At 39.5% G+C, this 20,817-nt stretch overlaps 2 protein-coding genes across 5 annotated transcripts in view; both read right to left on the minus strand.

Annotated features, from left to right (window-relative positions):
- mrtfba (myocardin related transcription factor Ba) overlaps positions 1 to 10,890 on the minus strand; it is a 30,937-nt gene extending 20,047 nt beyond the window's left edge. Inside the window, exons 1-3 of one of the 4 annotated variants that reach the window (XM_041973793.1) lie at positions 10,803 to 10,890; positions 4,556 to 4,643; positions 2,616 to 2,831 (exon numbers count right to left, since the gene is read on the minus strand). In XM_041973793.1, coding sequence (XP_041829727.1) covers positions 2,616 to 2,778 — 163 coding nt within the window. In that variant the 5' untranslated portion in view covers positions 2,779 to 2,831; positions 4,556 to 4,643; positions 10,803 to 10,890. Of the gene's footprint in view, positions 1 to 2,615; positions 2,836 to 4,555; positions 4,644 to 10,702 lie in introns of all 4 variants that reach the window. The other 3 variants (XM_041973792.1, XM_041973791.1, XM_041973790.1) reach the window with 3 other exon arrangements.
- A 486-nt stretch (positions 10,891 to 11,376) lies between these two features.
- On the minus strand, positions 11,377 to 18,896 carry ercc4 (excision repair cross-complementation group 4). Its single transcript, XM_041974677.1, has 10 exons — positions 18,578 to 18,896; positions 18,011 to 18,191; positions 16,882 to 17,077; positions 16,586 to 16,793; positions 16,217 to 16,397; positions 15,963 to 16,094; positions 15,753 to 15,857; positions 12,723 to 13,380; positions 12,509 to 12,621; positions 11,377 to 12,413 (listed from the first exon to the last, which is right to left on the minus strand). Exons 1-10 carry the CDS (start codon positions 18,752 to 18,754, stop codon positions 11,674 to 11,676), a joined length of 2,691 nt encoding a protein of 896 aa, XP_041830611.1. The 5' UTR covers positions 18,755 to 18,896; the 3' UTR covers positions 11,377 to 11,673.
- Positions 18,897 to 20,817: the final 1,921 nt, after the last annotated feature.

Consider the following 20,817-nt stretch of genomic DNA (forward strand, 5'->3'; position numbering starts at 1 on the left):
AAGGGACTATACATTGTGATCCTGTAGTCATCTTACTTTTTCTAGAATTGACAAAATTTTTGTTCTAGTGACCATTTCTAGATCAGATTAAAATAATGTTTTGTTAGTGCAAACGTCCTGTCAGATCATTCATTAGGTTCCCCGGGATCCCCTCACCAGGTGGTGGAGACTGAATCCATCTCTTCTTAGCAATTCCTCATTCTTAGAAACATTTGGAAAATCAGTGGAAACTTTTTACATGTCCACAAATGAAACACCAGAAGTGTCTGCCTGTACATTATTTGCCAAGAGGTTAATCAATACCGGCCCTTATGTGAGACTATTTTGGAAAGTTATCTGAATATAACTTAAATTTTGATAAGCCAGAGGTTTTACCACTTAGTAACCTCAGTGATTATTCCAGACTTTCTTTGTAGATGAGCGGTCACATGTATTAAAGATCTGGGAATCAGCGTGTCTACAAATATTAAGGACATTTATAAACTTAATTTCATAACAACTAACTTTAATTAAAAGAGATTCAAACCATTAGTTTGATCTTCCTCTCTCATGGCTTGGCATGACTAGTGGAATAAAAATTAATGTACTTTCAAGATCATTGTATTGAAACTGATGCAGAATCCCAGTCAGCTGCTTTAGAATCTTCCAGAAAGTTGTATGAAACAAACAGAACCAGTTTAGGAGGCTACACAGGCTGCAATGTACTCCCTACATTTTAAACAAGATCAACCCACAAATTTCTCCCTTATTTGTGAAATGTAAAAAAGAAGTGGGGTACTTTTTTCATTATGGCTGGTCGTGTCCTTTGATATGTAGATACTGGGAAAAAATTGCCCAAAAACTGAGCTCAATATTACATAAGACTATAAAGGCGGAGCCACTGATCTTTATTTTTACTCGCAGTCCGTAAAATTCCCACAAGGTGCTGTCATTGTATTAATCCTTCTGAAACCTGTTTTCTTTTTATGATCTGTGCTGTCTGAATGTGTGTGTTCTGTTTTCATGTAAACTGAAAATGCTGAGACCTTCAGATACAACATTTACAGATTAACGTTTTCAAATTGGTGATGAATTAAACATAAAAAAAATCCTGAAACTTAAACCTGAAACGAGTAAATAAATTACTTTCTTAGCTACTGTTTCACCTTCTGCATGAAAGTCTGGACTGGTGGCAGCGACACTAATAGATCAGCGTTCATGAGCAGGGGTGGGTCTTTATTTGCTAAATGAGCTGTTTTTCAGTGGAATCCCACACACTTCATCATCTCACCACTAAATGTGTGCAGCTCTGTATGTGTGATTGTTGTCTTTGCAGTGCAGTGTAAGACTTTCGCAGCAAGGGAATTTACCCAGCAGTGATGGTGGGCGGCTGAACATCCTCCTGTCATACGAAAGTTCTATTAACTGTTTAATGGGGTAGTGCACTCTAAAATATGTTTTTTTTTGTAAACAACATTATATGACTTTATTGTTACAAAAAACACTTATTCTGTTGTAAAAATCTTTTTAAACTAGATTCAAACCAGGTTTGAATGTTTTAATTGGCTCCTCTAAAATTGCAACAAGTGTTTAATACATCACAGAGTGTGTAAATGATAGCCTACATTGTTTAGGCTAACCAGTGTCAGCTTCATTAGCCTATAGAAGTATTAAGACCAATTACTTAATGTCATATAGCACCACGTTTGCAGTTCATCAGCAATATCCTTATTGCAATGGCTGTTTAACTTGTAAAACCTAAAGGAACTTATCAGCAGCTACCTTTACTCTCTCTGGACTTCACATGTAATAGTTGTCGGATGTTGTCGAAGCTCACCTTGCCCGTGGGCTTAACTAACAAATTTTAATCAGGTCCCACCTCTCTCCCGTCGCTGCACTCTGCATGCTGTGTTCACGTACAGAGCAGATGCCTGACAGCAGAGTAGCTTACCGCTGCTGTGCTTCTAGAGGCAGCAATGCAGGCTCAATTAAGAAATTTTAACATTGTCCACACATACAGGTTAAGCTCCTCAAAGGGAGGATGAGGCCGGGAGTCACAGGACGGGGACCCCCACACCCGAGTCAACTCAATTTGTTTCCACTGAGCATTTCAGTTTTTCTACACTGATTCATGAGAAAAAAAAGTAAACATTGTGATTGCTGCAATTTCATGGTACCTCTCCAATCGGTCTGTCTGTTGGGTGATGTCATATGTTTGTGGTTATTTTGACAGCTGTAGAGCAGTACACAACATTTTTGATTTCATATTTGGGATTTTCAACTCTTCAAACCTGTTCAGACATGCTTTACAAAACATCCATCAGACTAACATGAATTGTCATGGCAACACAATATGTTACAACAACGAAATGCTGATAGGTTAATAGGTTACATTTCCCTTCATGTGCTATCCAATCCCACAGGAATAGCAAATAACACATATATGTTTTCCATCTGGGTAAAACATTAAAGCAAATTTATGTCTAGAATGACTGACAAAGACGTTTATGGTATGTAAGCATGTCTGAATTATTTTTTTTTCTTTTCATAGCAACAAAACAACAGGAAAGTGTGGGAAGAGAAAATATCATGCCACTAATGCTCAATGTTGTGGTTCTGTGTTGCCATGCTCTCACCATTTTTACGTTCGCTGAGCGGCGGCAGACTCTGTGTGGGCTGCAGGGACAGCTCCTCCATCTCATGGGTCACTGCCTCACTCTGGGGGCTGGGCACCAGCAGATTTGACATCCCACAATCCCCATCTGCCCCCATCTGCAACAGGGAAGCCATGAGCTCCATCCTGTCCTCAGGGAGGGGTACGGGTCACTGTCCCTTTATGCGATGTCTCCCTGCTACCCGTAGGTGGGAACAAGAACAAGACACAGAAAATGAAATGAGGTAGATCTTTTGACAGTGCCACTCCTCAACATGAAGAAAGCATGACTCAGTGACATTTTGCAGACTTAGATTTTTCATTGGAGTGACTACATCACCCAGAAGGGTGGCATTTCACTTCAGCCATCTGGAAGCACTCAGGCTAAGCCCAAATTATTCATTAGAAGAAGCCGGTTTAACTATTATGCTCAATAATTTCCAAAAACCACTGCTCAGCTTGTGGATGAATGTTCTCTCTGTTCAGACGGGCATCATATCTGAGGTATGACGTCACTGTGGTGGTTTCAAACAGAGGGAAGTAAAACATTTTGGGGAGCAAAACAAACACTTCAGTATCCATGGGTTTCCAAACTTATGTCATTTATCGTTCTCAAGCTGGGCACATTTTTTTTAACCAACCATTCCTGGTGTGTTGTCTTTGGCTGAAAAAAAGCCCCACTTTGCTCTCATGGCTGCCTTTATTTCAGTTTTATAGTGTTAAACATTTGGCTGGCAGTAAAGAAACATGCGATAGATGCCTCTCAATATAGTTCAAAGCTTTTTATTCCATCTTATAGTTTACACTTCCACATCAAAAAGGGTGCTTTTTGAGTCTATCAGATGTTCCTACAAAGATGGGAGTCAACACTTCATTTAGCTTTTAATGATAATGGCTCTAAGCTGAATGTGGCTATGACTGCAAAATTCTCCCACCCTTTAAACCTTGGTTTCCTATCACCAATTTCAGGATTGTTAATGATGATGAAGTGCCACAAAAACGTCCAATTTACAGACATAATTTAAGTCTTTAAAGCAAACTATTCAACGATTTCCATTCCAGCCCTACAATAAATAGAGTACAGCTACATTTTTAGAAAGTTAGCCGATATCTGCCCTGTTGTGTTTCCTATTGAAATCAGTCCAAAAGTCCTCTGACTCTTGAGGTGTTTATCTTTAAATTTTGGGGGCAGACCTAACATGCTAGGACTGGTCATTTGCTTATCTCTGTCAGAGGTAGTAGGAACTTGTTATTACAATGAAACTGAACTTTGGATCTTTGTAATACATGTCTGCACTTTCTCTAATATGCAATACTTGGAGCAACAAACCATTCCAGGACTCCTATATGGACTTTAATGCATGTTAATAGAGTTAGACTAAATGGTATTAGGTTCTTGATCTACCCTCTAAAAGCTAACACTGACATTCAAGACATTAAAACAAAAAGGACGTTTATTCTTTACATAAAAGGTGTAAAAAAAGCTAGTGGTAAAACCAAAGCCCACCATCACATGATGATGCAGTTTCCTGTTTCCTGATGTTCATTTATCTAAATCCACTTGCAGATTTCCTTTAACTGTTGTTATTACTGTCTGATATGCACCTTTTGATTCAGCAGTTAAGTTAGAAAAGGTGCATTTCACTGCGTTTTTTGGGATCTAGACTCCCTGAGATAGGATTAGATCATGCATTCATGGATTTGACTTCTGTCCAATCACAACAAGCAAGCCGTTTCTGTAAAAATGACAAAAGTAATTTCTATGCATGCAGATGCATAGAAATACACAGTGATAAATAGATTAAATATAAGACAAATAAATATTTACAAATGTAAAACAGGTCAGATTTGTTTGTGTGTTTTGCCCATGCACAGGTGGAAGCTGACTGTAAAGAATCTGGCTTTTGGTGAGGGTATTCTTACCTTTAGTAGCAGAAGATGGAAAGGGACGGATAAATGGGATGTCTGGGCTAGATGCTGACAAGAGTCACATTAAGCCATTGAGTCGAACCTAGAAGAGAAGAAAAACAAGCATTAAAAAAAAACTTTGCTTCATTTGGACTCTTATCCTGGCTAATCCATCTTATTCTGTACAACTAATTTGTCACTCCACCTTTCTCTTTTATAAAGCCAGGGTACAGATAGAGAGGGCAATTCACAATTCTTAATGGTTAAACATTGAGGTTGGAAGGTGTGTGTGTGTGTGTGTGTGTGTGTGTGTGTGTGTGTGTGTGTGTGTGTGTGTGTGTGTGTGTGTGTGTGTGGAGCGGGGGTGCAGATAAAGGAGTGACCACTTGTATCTAATGAGATATTAAACATATAAATTTGAAACTGAAAGTCCATTCACGCACACACACAATGGAGCACAGGACAGTGATGCAGCTTGAGCAGGTGTGTTTGAAGATGAGTGGGGAATAAAGCAGACGATGATGAAGCACCACTTCAACTTGGCCAGCTGATGTTCAAAGCTGCATTAAAAATTGATATTCACGGAGAAAACCAGCAGTGGACACGGATTACCCACAGACACACAATAACCTCTTTAAATAGCATTAATTAACACCACATAGAAACTTTTAGGACTCAAGACATATGCAAGCAGATACAGACACCCTGGTCATATAATAATAATTTTTCCAGCTATGTTAGTTTATGACTCCCTTCATGACCACAGAATGGGGCTGGGATGAGTCCACAAAAATTACTGTTGGCTGATTTCAGACAGGATCCTACTTTGCTTAGTACCCACTGCATATAAAGTTAGAAAATAGAGAGGTAAAGTTGAGGGAAGGACTGGACTTATGTCTTCTATCTACTGCATCAAATTCAAAACAGATCAATTCCGTCCAGCTGCAGACCTTACTTCTTCTCAGGTCTACCACAAGACAATTATTTCTGCTAGGCACTTTACTGCACTTCCGGTTGTCATGAACTACTTTTTCTTTTCTTTCTTTTATAAAGGAAAAACAAATTACTTTAAAATTGTAAGCCAATACACGGCTGCAAACTTCACAATAGGAAATAACTTGCATATGAATACACTTGTCTCTAAAACTGAAATTATAAAGTTGTACATCAATTGATGTAAAACACAATCAAACTAATACTAGTAATTTAAGTCTTGTTCTATGGCTGTAAGCAGGAACAACTTCCTGTACCGCTCATTGTTAAAGCAGACCTGAAGAAGCCTCTGACTGAACACACCATTTCCTCACTGTGTTGTGTAGAGGATATGAAGAATTCTCCAATATATCCAGAAACATAAATTCAGTGTTTTTTAGCGTTCATTTAATTACATCTGTAATTAACATCAGTTTTGTTCTAATTAAATGCACAGTTGTATTTAGATTTTTATTTTTTGTATTATTACAATTAAGTGCTTATTGTCATATTAGTGATGTAGATCTCATGTATGCATGGTAACACTATAATACTTGGCATATAGTATGATCTTTTCAGCTTATTCAGGAAGGTTTGAAAAGTGCAATATTACAAAAAAAAAAGAACTGCAACACAGAAGAAAGTCGGAACTAATCAAATGACTACGTTTCCAAATAATGGCAGGGGAATTTTATTTAACACAAAGAAAAGACAGGGGATTGAGGGAGGGGGTGGCATTCCTGCAGACAAAGCTACAAGCTGTGAGTGGATGTGGGCTGGTAGTGTGAGCAAACAAGAGCCAGAGAGGAAAGAACAGTCACGGATGAAGGCGTCGAGGGATAAACGTTGTGCTCCCTCTGCAGAATCAAAGAGCAGATCCAGACTGCAGATGCAGCGGTCACTTGGCCCTCTACTGTTCTCTTAAAAGCACCATTCAACAATTACCCTGTATCAAAGAGCAATGTCCAATTACTGCACATATATACACCTAAACTCAAATAAACACAAACAGTGTGTGTTTACAGGGTGCGTTTTATATTTTGAAACCTCAGGCCAACATCCAAAGTCACTGCAGTCGCCCACACTTCTGTCAATCATCAACACTGACCTGTACAAGCACAGAACAGAAGTATCTATCATTTTCCTGTCCGCACACAAATGAATTTGAGCCTGATTAAAATGTCATTACAGAAAATGGATGAACAAAGTCATCTCATCAGGATAATGGCCTTTGTTTAACCTCCAGAAAACAATAAAACTAAATGAAACTCCACCATCAGTGGGACTGAATGCAGGAAGGAAAAGAGAATAATAAGTGTCTCATTTTCACTTATGTTTGTGATTTATAGTTTTCTTATCCCTCGGAAACTACTGTGTATGGGTGGAGCTCTGATGCATTTACAGCACCTCACAAGATCTGAATACAGATTTGCTCCATATTACAGGCAGCTGGTTTGACTGCAGAGAAGCAAACATCCAAACCAGCAGGATGGTAGCTCTGGGGTGTGTGTGCGTGACCATTGTAACCAGACTTTGCTTGTTAATACCCTGCTCATTAGCAGCTAATCAGTGTCAGCCCTGGTAGTGCCTGGTAGTAAATCAGTTCATATCCAAAAAACAGTTTAATTTTTGTTATATGAATGTGTCTTATACTGCAACGGCTGTTTAAATAACCTAAATAAACTAATGTAGCTTAGTTTTTCACGGCTGGACCACTAAACTTACTACAGCAGAGCAGCTGTCTCACTGAAGATGCTGAGCTGTAATGGATGAAGAAAGTTCAGAGAGTGAAGCTGTACCAGATGAAGCTAAACATAAAGACAGAGAACGCCTAAAGATACTTTGGTTTTAAAAGGTCTTTGCCTTTAAAGATAAAGCCTCAGTGGCCTTTCAGGAGTGCAATACTTCATACTTTTTACTGTATCAGACACTAACTATAAGTAGTGAATGACTAGTCTAGGGAATAGCTTCCATTTAGATTTTAGAAATTGATTTTAATAACGTTAGTCATCTCTCTGCTGTCACTACATTCAGAGTAGGGCTGCAACGATTAGTCGACGTTGTCGACAATAGTCGACAATAAAAATAGTCGACAACGAATTTAGCCGTCGACTATTGTCGGCAAAAAAAAAAAAAAAAAAAAATAAAAGAAACTACAGAGTGAGACATCGTCTTCTAATCCTATCTCTGCTGAGAGTTGCACAATGCACATGTGCTAAGAGGGGAAAAAAATATAGAGTGAGACATTGTCTTCTTTTTTTTTTTATCTCTGCTGAGAGTTGCACATGCGCAATAAAGTCCGCCAGGGGAAAAATATGGTGGCGGAGCAGGGAGGAAAACCGTGGGGGAGAACGTTAAACGTCTGGGATAACTTCATGTTAAACTTACAAAATAAATTAAATACATGTGAGATTTGTAAAGTGGACCTTGTGTACCACGGAAGTGCGTCTGCAATGCTCGAACACTTAAAGAAGAGGCACGTCGGACTTACTTAACAACCTCATGCAAGATTTCAAAGCTGAAAGTGAAATAAGATCCATATATAATAATCATGAGATACAGAATCTGATTGGTCGACTAGTCGTTTTAATAGTCGGCGACTAATCGCCCATCAGAATAGTCATTAGTTGCAGCCCTAATTCAGAGGATCACAAATTTCCTCTTACACAACTACTATCTCTGGAAGAACGCTTGTTTTCTTAATAGTTCAAGTATCTTAGTTTCATTTCAGTTGAAGATCTTTCTTAGAGTCTTTTGTTTTTGGTGGCATCTCTACAATTCATGAACATGTGCCAGAGGATTTGTAAGCATCCCCAACGCCTGCCTTTACTTAGCATTAAGGAGGCATTAGCTGTGCTTAGAGTAAACAATCATCCAGCTTACGACTGAATAGGATTCACCAATAAGCACGTTTATGTATGAAGAGATCTGAATGGTAATGGTAATGCATCTTGTTAAATGCTGAAATTGGTGCAAGATCACATCTAAAGAGTTTCAGAAATAGCAGGATTTAATCTATTGGTATTTATACAACTGTGTAGAGACACAACCAGTTTGTTATGATGCTTATATGAGGAAAATGGCCGTGCAGGGAAAAAAAAGTACAAGTACATTTTTAATCTTTGTCTTAATAAGCAGCAACATTTTTGCAGGCTGATGACAGTTTTGGGGCGTGCCTGCCATCTTAGGCTGTTCTTATCAAAGCCTTCCTGAATGCAGCATTGGTGAGAAGGTTTACGCTACTCAACTGGGAGCATGGAAGACAGAAAACAAGGGATTCAGGATGTGACTATTTCAGTGACAAATTAAATATTTCACAGACGTTTTCCTAAAACAAACCACCACAAATTTAACAGCTGTGTGAGGAAATGAGTGGAGTTACAACTGCAATGCTCCGTGTCAACAACAGCAAAGGGTCTGCATACTGAAGGAAGGGGGTCACAGGTCAACTCTTCCACAGATAGGCCTCAATGTGAGGAATGTCTGCGATAAAGTTCCCACAAGCAGCCATATATACACACTGTTCAATGTAGTGACTCCAGGAGAACACAACTATGCCATTTATTGTAAAAAGATAAAATGTTGAGCTATATCTCTTAAAAAACAAACTGAAATTTAACAGAAAGATCACAGGAAACAACAAAGAAGGTGAATATCACACTATAATCAGTTTACTGTTCTGCCTTTAGACTCAGCCTTCAGATACTAAAAATGACAGGACGTGTCGTCTATTCCTGGACGATGTTCCTTTTTATTGTGGTACCAGACATTTGGCAGTTCAAAACTATTCAAATAACCGTAAGACCTTTGTATTAAGTGGGAATGTGTTATTGAACTCTACGGAACAGAATCTGTTTATATTATGAAGACTACGTAACCAAGCAATGATTGGAAGAATGCTAAAGGAAAGAGGCATGCATACAAAACACAAGCAGCATGAGAACCACTTTGTGCCAAAACTACCACTTGAGTCTGCAGTTTTTGTTTTTTTTTGGGGGGGGGCCTAAAATAGACTGCTGCTTTTCCAAAGAAAATATCTGCTTTTATCTGGAGATAAAACCATTATGATGTAATCCACGAGGCTCACTGGGTAGTCAGCATTCTGCTCTGTTCCCACAGACATGTGTTGTAGTTTCCTTTCACCCTGCCTTTGTAGACTTTACTTGAAAATATGAGTAAAAAAATAAATAAATAAAAATAAAAACTATATACATAAGGGCAAGACAAACAAATAAATAAGGTCACCAACAAAGCCTATGAAAAAGATTAACCATCACAGCTGCTATATAGGAAAATTTTAACTCTCAATTAAATTTTAATTGGCCAGCAGGAAAAAGATAGCCCAAAGTCATGTGAATAGCTTTCCTGCCAACTGGGAGGCTGAAATAAGCAAATGATATAGGGATCTCAAGCGTACAGCCTTGGAATATGTGTGATGTTAGAGTTAACATAAACACATCACAGTTTCAGGTGCCAGACACAGGGAACAAAGCCGTGTCTCCGAATTCACCACATCCTGCCTCCCTGCCTGTGTGCATGAGTCAGACAATCCGCGAACTGTTTAGATTTGCTGCCGCACACCGCCTCAGTCTCCACACTTCAATCGATTTGAAAGCCAATGAAGAACATGATCGGTTTTGTTTCACTGAGTGCGTGATCGGAATTACTGTGGTACATTAGGTAGGCTGCGCGGAGAATGACTTGCCTTAAATCAATTCATAGAGCATCCGGGCTCAAACTACTTAAATAAACTCACACAATGCAAATACCATAAGCATAAACTTAAAGCTGACGATAAGGTTACAGTTTCCTTTTGGCAGCTTGAGTGACATGGCTGTCACAACCATTAAAGCAGTGGTTGAGGCGGGCGGATGTGAGATAAGCTAACGCTGCCTAGCTTCTTTAAATCTGACAGGTGAGTGAGTTGCAGACAGTGGCGAGCAGTAAAGGCGGTTGAAGGCGTTTTCTTGATTGTCATTTCAAAAAACGGAAAGCATATCCTAATACATGTCGCAATGAAATAATCTGATGTGCTTTACTGTTCAGTCTAACCCAGACTCTGCTGTCTCAGTCTTGACATCACGAACCTTCTTCAACAACCTCCTCACATTTTCTCTAGTTAGCTCGTTCAGCTAAGACGGACTAGCATGCTAAAAACAAGACAGCGCCGCCTCGGGGCTGAGGTCTTACCGAATTGCGACGACTCGAAACCAGAATCCATCCAAGCCTTTCTTCAGTAAGAAATATCCATTAATCTTAACCAAATAATGTGAAATAGTTTTTTAGTCACCTGGCTTTGAGATTGAAGTTTATTTCGCGGAGTAAAATGGCTGCGACTGGTCTAGCTTCGGATACAGAGTGACGTAATGACGCTGTCGGACAGGAAGCGTTGGGGGGAGTTGCGGAGGAACACTGGCCTCCTCACCGGTCAGCAAAAAAAGGAACTACTTGGAAACTGGTGTAGCATCAGTCCGTGAATCATTACTTCCTGGTGTCAAAAATAAAGAAGTAAATATCTATTTAGGAATTTCAGTTGCAAATTTAAGTCGAATATGCGATTTGTAATTTACTTTTTCATTAAAACGGCCAACAAAAATATAGAATTTATCTATAGGCCAGCCATAGAATTTGAGTCAACATAAACAACCTGGATCCACCATGAATAAAATCAGCTATCCAACTGCAGTTTAAAAGCAAAACATACATTTAAAGACAGTTAAACCATACTACTTGTGTTCCACTCCAACAGATCATTTCATAGCAATTGAAATGGAGCATGGAAACTGAGCATGAGGTTACTGTAATTTCTGATTGAAGCTTTTTTTTTTAGATATATATATACACAACAGACCATTTAACTTGTATAAAATATTTTATTTTTCCAAAATATAAAATTATTTTCTATTATTTTAAAAGTAATGAAAGTAGCACATTATCTGAATGCTAATTTACAAAATCCAACAGACAAATATGCATTATTTTGATTCATAATACACATGAATATAACACAATTCACTGCTGATGGCATACACACTATAATAAGAAAATATGTTACATCCATCTGTGTTGTTCTTCATCTGCACCACTTTCATATATTTTTTAAAATGCTAAGACAATATTCATACCAAGGCAAAACATTAATATGCACAAGTCAGAACTTATCATGTTCGTTTAGCTTTCTGCACAGGAGCAGGAACATCAGCCACGTTATGCAGAAACTCGTACAACAACTTAGCACTGTTGGCATTTCCAAGTATTTCTGCAAGCTTGTCCTGGCTGAGTTTGACAAGATCTGCCAGGCTGTCTGCGTTTTTTATGAGAGCCCTGTAGTTTTTTGTATTGACACCTGGCATTTTCAACAGGAAGTCGTAAGGTCCGGGGTTGTACAGGTCTGCTGATTCAGCCACAATATCTGACTCAGCTGTGACTGCCTGAGCTGCTGAAGCATCGGGCTCTGAGCGGCCCTGCTTCAGCTCCAGGAAGATCTCAGCTGTAGCATGTGGAGAGGGGCACCAGAGTATACGGAGACGGGGGAAGTGCAGTGTGAGTAAAGTGAGCTTTGAAGAAATGTCGTTTGATGAGATCTCGTTACGGAAATCTGACCGTGCCATCAAAGAAAACGGTTTAGCCGGGTCAAACTCAATGAGCAGCACTGGCTTCCTGTAGTAGCGGGTCATGGAAAGGCACTGGGTGTAAAGGCGGCCACTCTGCAATGAGCCAATCAGGTCGCTGACGCTCTTGCGCTCAACGCATGTGTCTGGAGTCAGAATGTAGTCACCCACTTCCAGGGTGACGGGCTCGATGTCCAGCCCCCGGCGGTGGAGCAAGGAAGGTAGTTCACTGCGGAACTCACGCATGTCCACAATGACTCGTGAGGGCTCTTTGGGCTGCTCCTGGCCTCCTGGTTATTGGACAAAGAATTGACGAAAAAAAAAATTGGTTAGGTATATAATCAAAAAGATCTGAAATGTTTAGAGAAAGAAAAAGAAGACAAACCTGCTTTGCGGGTATTAGTGGTGGCATTGGCTGGCTCTAAATTTCTGGCAAGGTCGAGGTTGGTGTCTTCTCGCCCTTCCCTCTCTTCTGGGATGACCATTGTAGCCTTTTCTCTGAAGATTTAAAAAAAAAAAAAAATCACAAAAACATGGACCAATTAGAGGCAAAGACTTAAAAAAAAACCAAGCAGTTTGTTGGAAGAGATGATTCTGACCTGATGAGGTGCTCAAACGCTTTCTTTTCCTTTGACAGTGCTGTCAGATACTTCTGCTCTTCTGTTGAGCCTCCATAGATGAGGAAATACACCCTAAGTGGTTTTCCAGGCCTGTTAGCTTTATAGATCTCTAGCTGGCGGACAAAACTCAGTTCAGCATCATACAGCACTACAAAACTGGGCTCCACTTCATGCAGCACTCGGGTCAAGCTGTGGGGGTCGGTGCAGCCTTTCAGAGGGTGGATAACAGTCAGCGGCTCCTTCAGGACACCGTAATAAGCATCTGATGACAGGTCCAATTTTAGCTGGTCTTCCTCTTCTTCCATTATATCATCCTCATCTCCGCTGCTGCCCATCGCTGCAGCTTCACCCGCCTCCTCTTTTCCCACCATCTGGGTCAGGGTCAGAGAGGGCCTGCTTTTGCTTTTTGTGGTCTTTGTTTTGCTTTTCTGTGCAGGCTCCTTTCCCTTGCCTCCTTTTTTAGACCAGCCCTTTCCCTTTTTGTGGGAGTCCAGCTCTAACGCAGCAGCAGCAGCAGAGTCCATTTTACCAATCGTACGGGTATAAAGCCGGTGGAGCAGCCAATCAGAGCCATGCCTGATATACTGTTGTAGCTGGGCACAAGTTCGGTCATCGCTGGCACAAATCAGCACTCGACCTGCAGGTAACAGGTGACTCAGTTAAACACACACACAAACCTGGGTTAGACTTAATGAATCAACATTTTATGTGACAGATCTACAACAATGAAATGAAATTATAGTAAAAGGAGCTGTTTTACACGTGATAGTGGAAATCTGAAGGTTAAAATATTGTCTAAAGCTTTCCATATTAGCCGTCTGAGCTAACGCTAGCTTTGTAAACATGATATCTGAGGTCATGGCTTAAAACACTGGGTCCATTCTGCCCATCCAAAAACAATAAAAAATGTCAACACTCAGGTTTAACTAAGCAAATAGTTTAACTAAGTCTCCCATTTGATAATTACTACATGGATGATTATGTTTCAGCTGGGAAAAAGTTATTTAACCCTAACTGATGCAGTGAGTAGTTTCTCTGTTCTTAAACAATCATGTAGGAAGACACATCCTGTGGTTGTGGAAAAGATGCTAATCTTTTTTTTAGAAGGGTCAAAGAAAAGAATCAAGCAAAGAAAATATCTGAGGAGATGCTAAAACTCTTAAAATTGAGTTAAGAACTATCAAATGCTTTGTTAAAAACTGGAAGGATAGCTGTGTAGCTTCAAGAAAACTACTAATCAGTGAGACTATTAAAAAAAAAGCTTCAATTTGCTATGGAGTATAAAGATTGGAATTTGGAGTAATGGAAGAAGGTCATGTGGTTTGATGAGTCCAGATTTACCCTGTTCCAGGGTGATGAGTGCATGAGGGTAAGAAGAGAGGCAGATGTACAAGCCTGTGAGGACAGTGCTATCATATGGGGTTGTTCGTCAGGTCTAGGTTCAACAATGTTAAGGAGGTCAGCTTACTAGCTGAATATACTTAATAAGCAGGTTATTCCATCTTCCCTGGTGTAGGCATATTCCAAGATGTCAATGTCAGGATACATCAGGCTCAGATTGTGCATGAGTGGTTCAGGGAACATAAGGCATCATTTTCACACATGGATTGGCCACCACAGAGTCTGACTCTCCCATCATCGGTAAAAGATCAATGCTAGTCTGGATGGAAAAGTTTAGAAAAATCAAAGCTAAAGGTGTTCAATTAAATATTTGTATGACTTTTTTTTTTGGAAGGGCTGAGTATTTCAAATAAAGCTTTGCATAAGATCGCCTAAAAATGGTGTGGCATTGTGGCTTCATGTTTACAAAAATCCAACATTTTAGATAATAAGTTGTCTGAACACGGCTGCATGTTAAGTCAGTGTTCACATAAACGTGCAGCTGAAAAGTCCACCCATTTAAATGGCGACTGTGACAACAGTTGACCATGTTTCACGTGACACCAAAGGCCTGTTCCAGAAAGAAGGTTATGATGAAACTCTGAGTCTGTTATGCTCACTGGCAGGTTCACTGTAAACAACCCTGAGTTTCTACTGTCTCCTCCCACCTGATACACATTGTTCGTACTAATGTGATTCCATAGATTTATAAGCTGAATTAATTTACAATGATTTACGTTGGGAGAGGAAGAGAATAACTTAATCATGCCACTAAGTGCTAATAAAAAAGCTGATACCCTGTAAAATCTGACTCCACGTTATTGAAGTAAACTAATTTAATCTAATAAATTCTACATTTTTAAATACATTCAGCAGCATGTTTATTTTATCAACTGAAACAGTGGGTTTCATAAGTCACTGCACTGATAATAAAGATGTTTTTGTTGTCTTGAATCTCACTACAAACATTTTTTCTTATTTGTAGTGCACAGATTTGTTGTTTAAATGGGTTAAAAACAATTGATCCTACACTTAAATGTAGAAAAAAATATATCTTAAAGTTGCAGGGAAAAAAGGAAAAAAGAAAAATGAAGAAGCGTCACAACAAAGTGAAGCATGAACTTCATATTTTCAAGTAATATTTCCTAATAGAACTTGAACACACACACTTCTAAGATTCCACCACAAAGCTTTAAATCCATCCAAATGGAGAGCTCATCATATCCTAACATTTATAGAAACACCAAAGCTGTTCCAGCTATGATGAGCCTGAATGTCCACAATTAGAAAAGCCTGCTGCATGTTTTGTATTTCATCCAAATTCAGGGAAACTAGTTTATCTCACTGTGTGCAGAAGTATTAGCAAGTACTGCACATCTTCAAAGCTGAACCAGGACACATCAGCTTTTTGAGATGTCAGCCAGGTTTTGTGTCGTGGTTGCAACTTTAACTGCTCCTAAACTTCAGTGGACTGTAATTTGTATACGTTCAAATTGACAATAAATTCACATTCTGGAAAAAAATAATATCAAATTCTCTTTATGTGGAACATTTTCTGTGAATTCATAGACAAATATGTGCTGTTGACATAACAAAGCATTATAGGGGATAACAACTTTGAGCTCTAACCTTGTCCATGTTGAGAGCTGTTGTTCTCCCTCTCAATCTCCTCCAGCACCTCAGTCAGGGCCTCCCACTTTGGGCTCTTCTCCAGCACCAGCTCCCGCTTCACCTCTAAAACCCATAAACATTCTGAGCTTTTATTTCCTTCAACATGAATAGTTAACTTTGTGGATATCTACTCTCACTAATGATTTGATTTCAGACATGTTCAGTTACCTGAGTTGGAAGATGGCTTCTGTTTTTCTGTCTCTGCCCCCACTTTGAGTTTCTTTTTGCTCTCAGGAAATCTGTACACTCTGCTCCTGGCGTTCACAAACATAGAGGTGCTAGAGTCCAGAAAAAGCCAACCTGATGGATCAAATCAAATGTGAATGAAGAGGATTAACTTCTATTATATAAAAAAAAGAGGTTGTTTTTACTCTGAGTGGTTCTGACCAGACACTGAGAAAGACTAAGTACATTCAGTTCACCTGAATTGGAGCCAAAGATCTTTTGGCTGGAGCGCAGGGACTCGAGCAGATTGAGAAAGGTGACACAGTCGTACTGAGTGAGGTAGAGCAGGAGAACCCTGAGCACCTTCAGGTCTTGAACTAGGGCTTTAGTTTTCATTCCAAGCTGATGCCACAAAGGGTCAAGGTAGTGGCGGATGGTCTGGATAAAAGTAAAGGACAACATCCTTAAAAATTAACATTCAACTCCCATATAGTTCATTATAACTACTGCTTTATTTGTGTAACTCTTATTCTACTTTCACCGTGGTTTTTCCACTGTAATCAAAGGGTTTATCACCACTCTGTATCTAAGTACAGAACAGAACAGACCAAATTAGTCAGTCAGACCTTTTCAAATTCATTCCCTAGTGTGTTTTCTAGTGACATGTCCTCCACTTCTAGGGTGGGGTTGTAGCGTTTCAGCTCTTTCAAACAAGCGCCCATGATGTCCAGAATGGAGCTCTGGATCGCTCTCATAGCAGGTGTCAACGACACATGCAGCTCCACCACTTCTGGCTTGTGCCTCTCCAGTGCTGTGTTCACTGAGGCTTGGAACCTGATGATTGATAAAAAAAAAAGGATTTCATAAGGGAAAGCTTGAAGTTATTAATCATATTAATTAAATAAAGTGTGTGTTATTATACCTGGGCCACAGGTAGAGCTTCTTGACAAATAGGTTCCTCATAACACGCTCCACTTGGCAGAAGCCGGAGGAGAAAGCGCTGGCCTTGTCAGTAAAAGCTTTGATGAAACCGGTTTTGTTCTTCTGTCTGAACAGACGGAGGATGAAGGCCTCCTGACATGACTCAATGATTTTATGTGCGCGATACACCAGAATGCCTGAATGGAGAGGATAACAGAGTTAGAAGAAATATGTCATTTAGTATCTATGTAATACAACAAAAAGTCAATGAATACTACAAAGCTTTAATTGATGAAATTGTGATCCATTAAGTTGTCCTGGTACTTTGGTTATTCTGTTTATGTTAACACTGGATCATGGATTGAGTTTAGAAAGTTTACCATTTTTTTTAGGTCATGGTTGAAGTCTGGATTGGACTGAAAACGATCAATGCAACACATTGATTATTTTCCTTTTCAGTCATTTTGTTTTAGATTTGCTGCTGTGCTTTAGGTCATAATTCTGTGACCAGTTTTCAGCCAGTCTTTAGTTGATGGACAGATGGCCTCACATCTGACTCCAGAATACTTTGGTATACAGATGAGTTCATGGCCCACTCAATCACTGCAAGATCTTGAGGTCCTGTGGCTCCAAAACAATTCTGTATAGTCTTTTTACAGGTTAATGAGCAGCAATAGCTGCTCCCCTGTTTTCCTTGGCTCTAGTAGCCATTATTGTACAGTAAGTAGACAGGATTGAGGGTCAGAGAGAGCTGACATGCAGCAAATGGCCTCAGGAACAGATGTGAACGTGGGTTAGCTTAAATTATAATTTAATTAATTACATTTCATAAGGAGCACCTGGCTGCTTCTCAACCTCCTAATTCTTATAGAAGCAGTGCAGATGAACATAGCTTTAGTTTAGCTTGTTATAAATAATGACATGGTATAGCCTCAAGTTTTCATTCAATTTATTATTATATTCTAAGTAGTAAAACTTTCAAATTGAAAGACGGTGTAATTTCTTTCTCAGATAACGTACTGGAGTTATTATTATAAGAAGATCATACATACAAATTTAAATATTGCAACGCAACTAAGACTAATGAGGCCTAACTATTAGCTAGACAACAGTACTGCTTTGCCTCTGACCTGATATAAGATGAGCTGGGATGCGGTCAGTGAGGAAGTCCACCACCAATATTCTGCTGGTGACGAACAACACCCCTCCTTCGGTGTAAACGTTGTAACGCTCCGCACTCTGCACGTCGCTGGTCACCGTCCTGGGCAGGTGGCTCACACCCTCCGCCCGCAACTGCTCTGTAAAATACTCCTGAAATTGAAGGATAGGAAGCACCCATTATGCTATGTTGATACCCAAAAGTAAAGCTATACTAAATACATTTTGATCTGGAAAAACATGGGAACAGCGTTTGACTAAAATATGTGGTTATCCTGAATAATACCAAATAAAAACAGAGGATGTTTCTCGAACATTTCCACTTGTGACTAATCGTTTACACTAAATGTTGATGACCAAATGTGATGTATTGTGCATATAAATTGCTTAGCCTACTATTAGATAACTCATATGTGTAGTCTATCTGACTTTAAACAAGTGCTCAGCAACAGGTCCTTTAGCATCCTTGCTAACACAAATCACCTAGCAACGGGAGGATCATGAAATATTAACAGGAGACATGTAAAACATATCTTCACCTGTTCTGGTGTGGTTGTGTTTAGCAGAAGGACCAGACTGTCCTTCTCCGAGTAAACCCGCATGAATTGCAGGAGAATGCGGTCTATCCCCATCCCTTCAGCCACCACCAGCAACCCGTCACAACCGAAAAGACTCAAAAACATTTCGGTCTCAAACTCCAGGAGCGGCCCCGCCATGTTGGAAACGTTTAAAAAACGTCCTCAAGATGCTGAAATGATCGCGTTGTTCACTACCTATGCTATCTGTCAGCTAAAAGTGATAGACATTGCAAACAAAAGCTGGCTTCTGTCGGTGTTTTGAAACTGGACACATCCGGTGGCAAAAAAAACCAACAAGAACGAGGCAGTTAACGTGACGTCCACGACCAAGAGCGCCATCAGGTGGCACGGAGGAGAAACGCAGACTGAAATACTCCAAAAATGTAGCTTGGACTTGGCATTTGTGGGAAAAATAAATTAACGAAACACAAAAACAAAAATAATTCAAATAAAAACTATTTTAGTTTAAGAGCTAATAGGACTCCAACTTCTTTTTAGATCAATACAACACAATAGGCCTAAAAAATACAGGGTACAGCAGCAATAATTGTTTTAGCTGAACTCTTTTGTTTTACATTTTACATGGTTCATATGTACTGTGCTTGCATAACAATGCCAGCTGAGCTTAGGAAAGCTCTATGTGCCAGCCTACATAGCTCTTCCATGAGAGAGGAGGATGAGGGGACCAGAGTGGGTCTATGTCCGTGAATGACAGGATGATGCTGAGCCCACCAGCACTTTCAGTGCAACTACACTTACACTCAGATGTGATTCAGCATAGCTGTGGGACTTCATGAACTTTAATGTTTATATCTGTCACTTCACTGTACGCCATTATGAAAAACAACACATGCACCCTCTCAATTAGACTTCTTTCCTTCCTTCCATACTTCCCTCTGACGCTGTCCAGTGCTATGAAAACAGCTCAACAGCACCATCCTTGTGATAACACAGGAAACTCTGTGTGAATGTGTGTTCACACTGTCAACTAAATCTGTCAGCAACTTAATTTATTTTGATATCCTGATTTTGAAAATATCAAATGAAAGGCTGTTGTAACTATCAGCTAGCTTAAGCATCAATAAAAAAATTATATCACTCTTTCATCACTAATAAATCTAATTAATTCAGTCAACAGGCAAAGACAGCTGTTTTTGTTTGGTAGAAAAAGCAAGATTGTATTTAATAAAATATACTCAAATTATAGAAGCTTGTAGAGTTACATGTGAGGCCATCTGTCTGAAAGCTGAAATTCTGCCTTGCAGCAGGATGACGATCTTAACCAAATCTATAACAGAATGGCTGAAAAAGAAAAGAATGAAGGTGTTGCAAGGACCCAAAGTTCAGTTCTGAACTTTATTAAAAGGCTGAAGTGTGACCTTAAGTGAGCTTTGTATCAACAAATAGCTGCAAACATCAATGAACTCCAGTGATTTCCTAGGGAAGAGTGGGTCAAAATCCTCCACAGTGATGTGAGAGGCTGTTACACCACAGAAAAGGGATTTATTCTATTTGTTTTAGTCAAATAAATAATACCACAGTGTCACGTGGCATGTCTTTGTTGATTTGTTGATCTTAGGCTGTAGAACTAAAATGTGTCCCAAAGTTAAAATGGTGCATATCTTAAAATGAGGTGGAGAATGACAGAGCTAATATCTTCTGGAACCTCCAGATCCAGACAAGCTTGAGATGCTCTGAGCAGCTGGACATCGTGACACACTGCAGAAGGAAGTAGTAATAGAAGGAACAACTTTATGAAAAAAGTTTATAAAAAGCTTGAAAAATACAAAAAAGCTGGAGGAGAAAGTGGAAGAGATGTGGACGATGAGGGCAACAGTGGTGTTAGTGGTGTTCAAGAGCTCAGGGCTGTGACTCCAACAGATGGACCCATAGCTTGTAGGAGAACCATCCATGTGGGTTCAGCTAATACACTGATACAGCTGATAGATTTGTCCATCTTCACTCCTTCATGTTCTGTTGTTTTTCATTGAAGTGTGTTTAATAAGGTGTTTTAAGTCATGACCTACAATATACAATAGTTCAACAACTGACTGGACTAAGATTATTCTAAAACAACAGTAATAATAATAAAAAAAAGAAATCTTAGCTTCAGTGCTCAACAGAATCAAGAGAAGCTGAAAACATCATGACAGTGTAGCATCAGAAGCTGGATTTGAAAATGGAGACTGAGCATCACAACA

Source organism: Melanotaenia boesemani, chromosome 21, assembly GCF_017639745.1.
Source record: "Melanotaenia boesemani isolate fMelBoe1 chromosome 21, fMelBoe1.pri, whole genome shotgun sequence".
In the NCBI taxonomy this organism is placed as follows: domain Eukaryota; kingdom Metazoa; phylum Chordata; class Actinopteri; order Atheriniformes; family Melanotaeniidae; genus Melanotaenia; species Melanotaenia boesemani.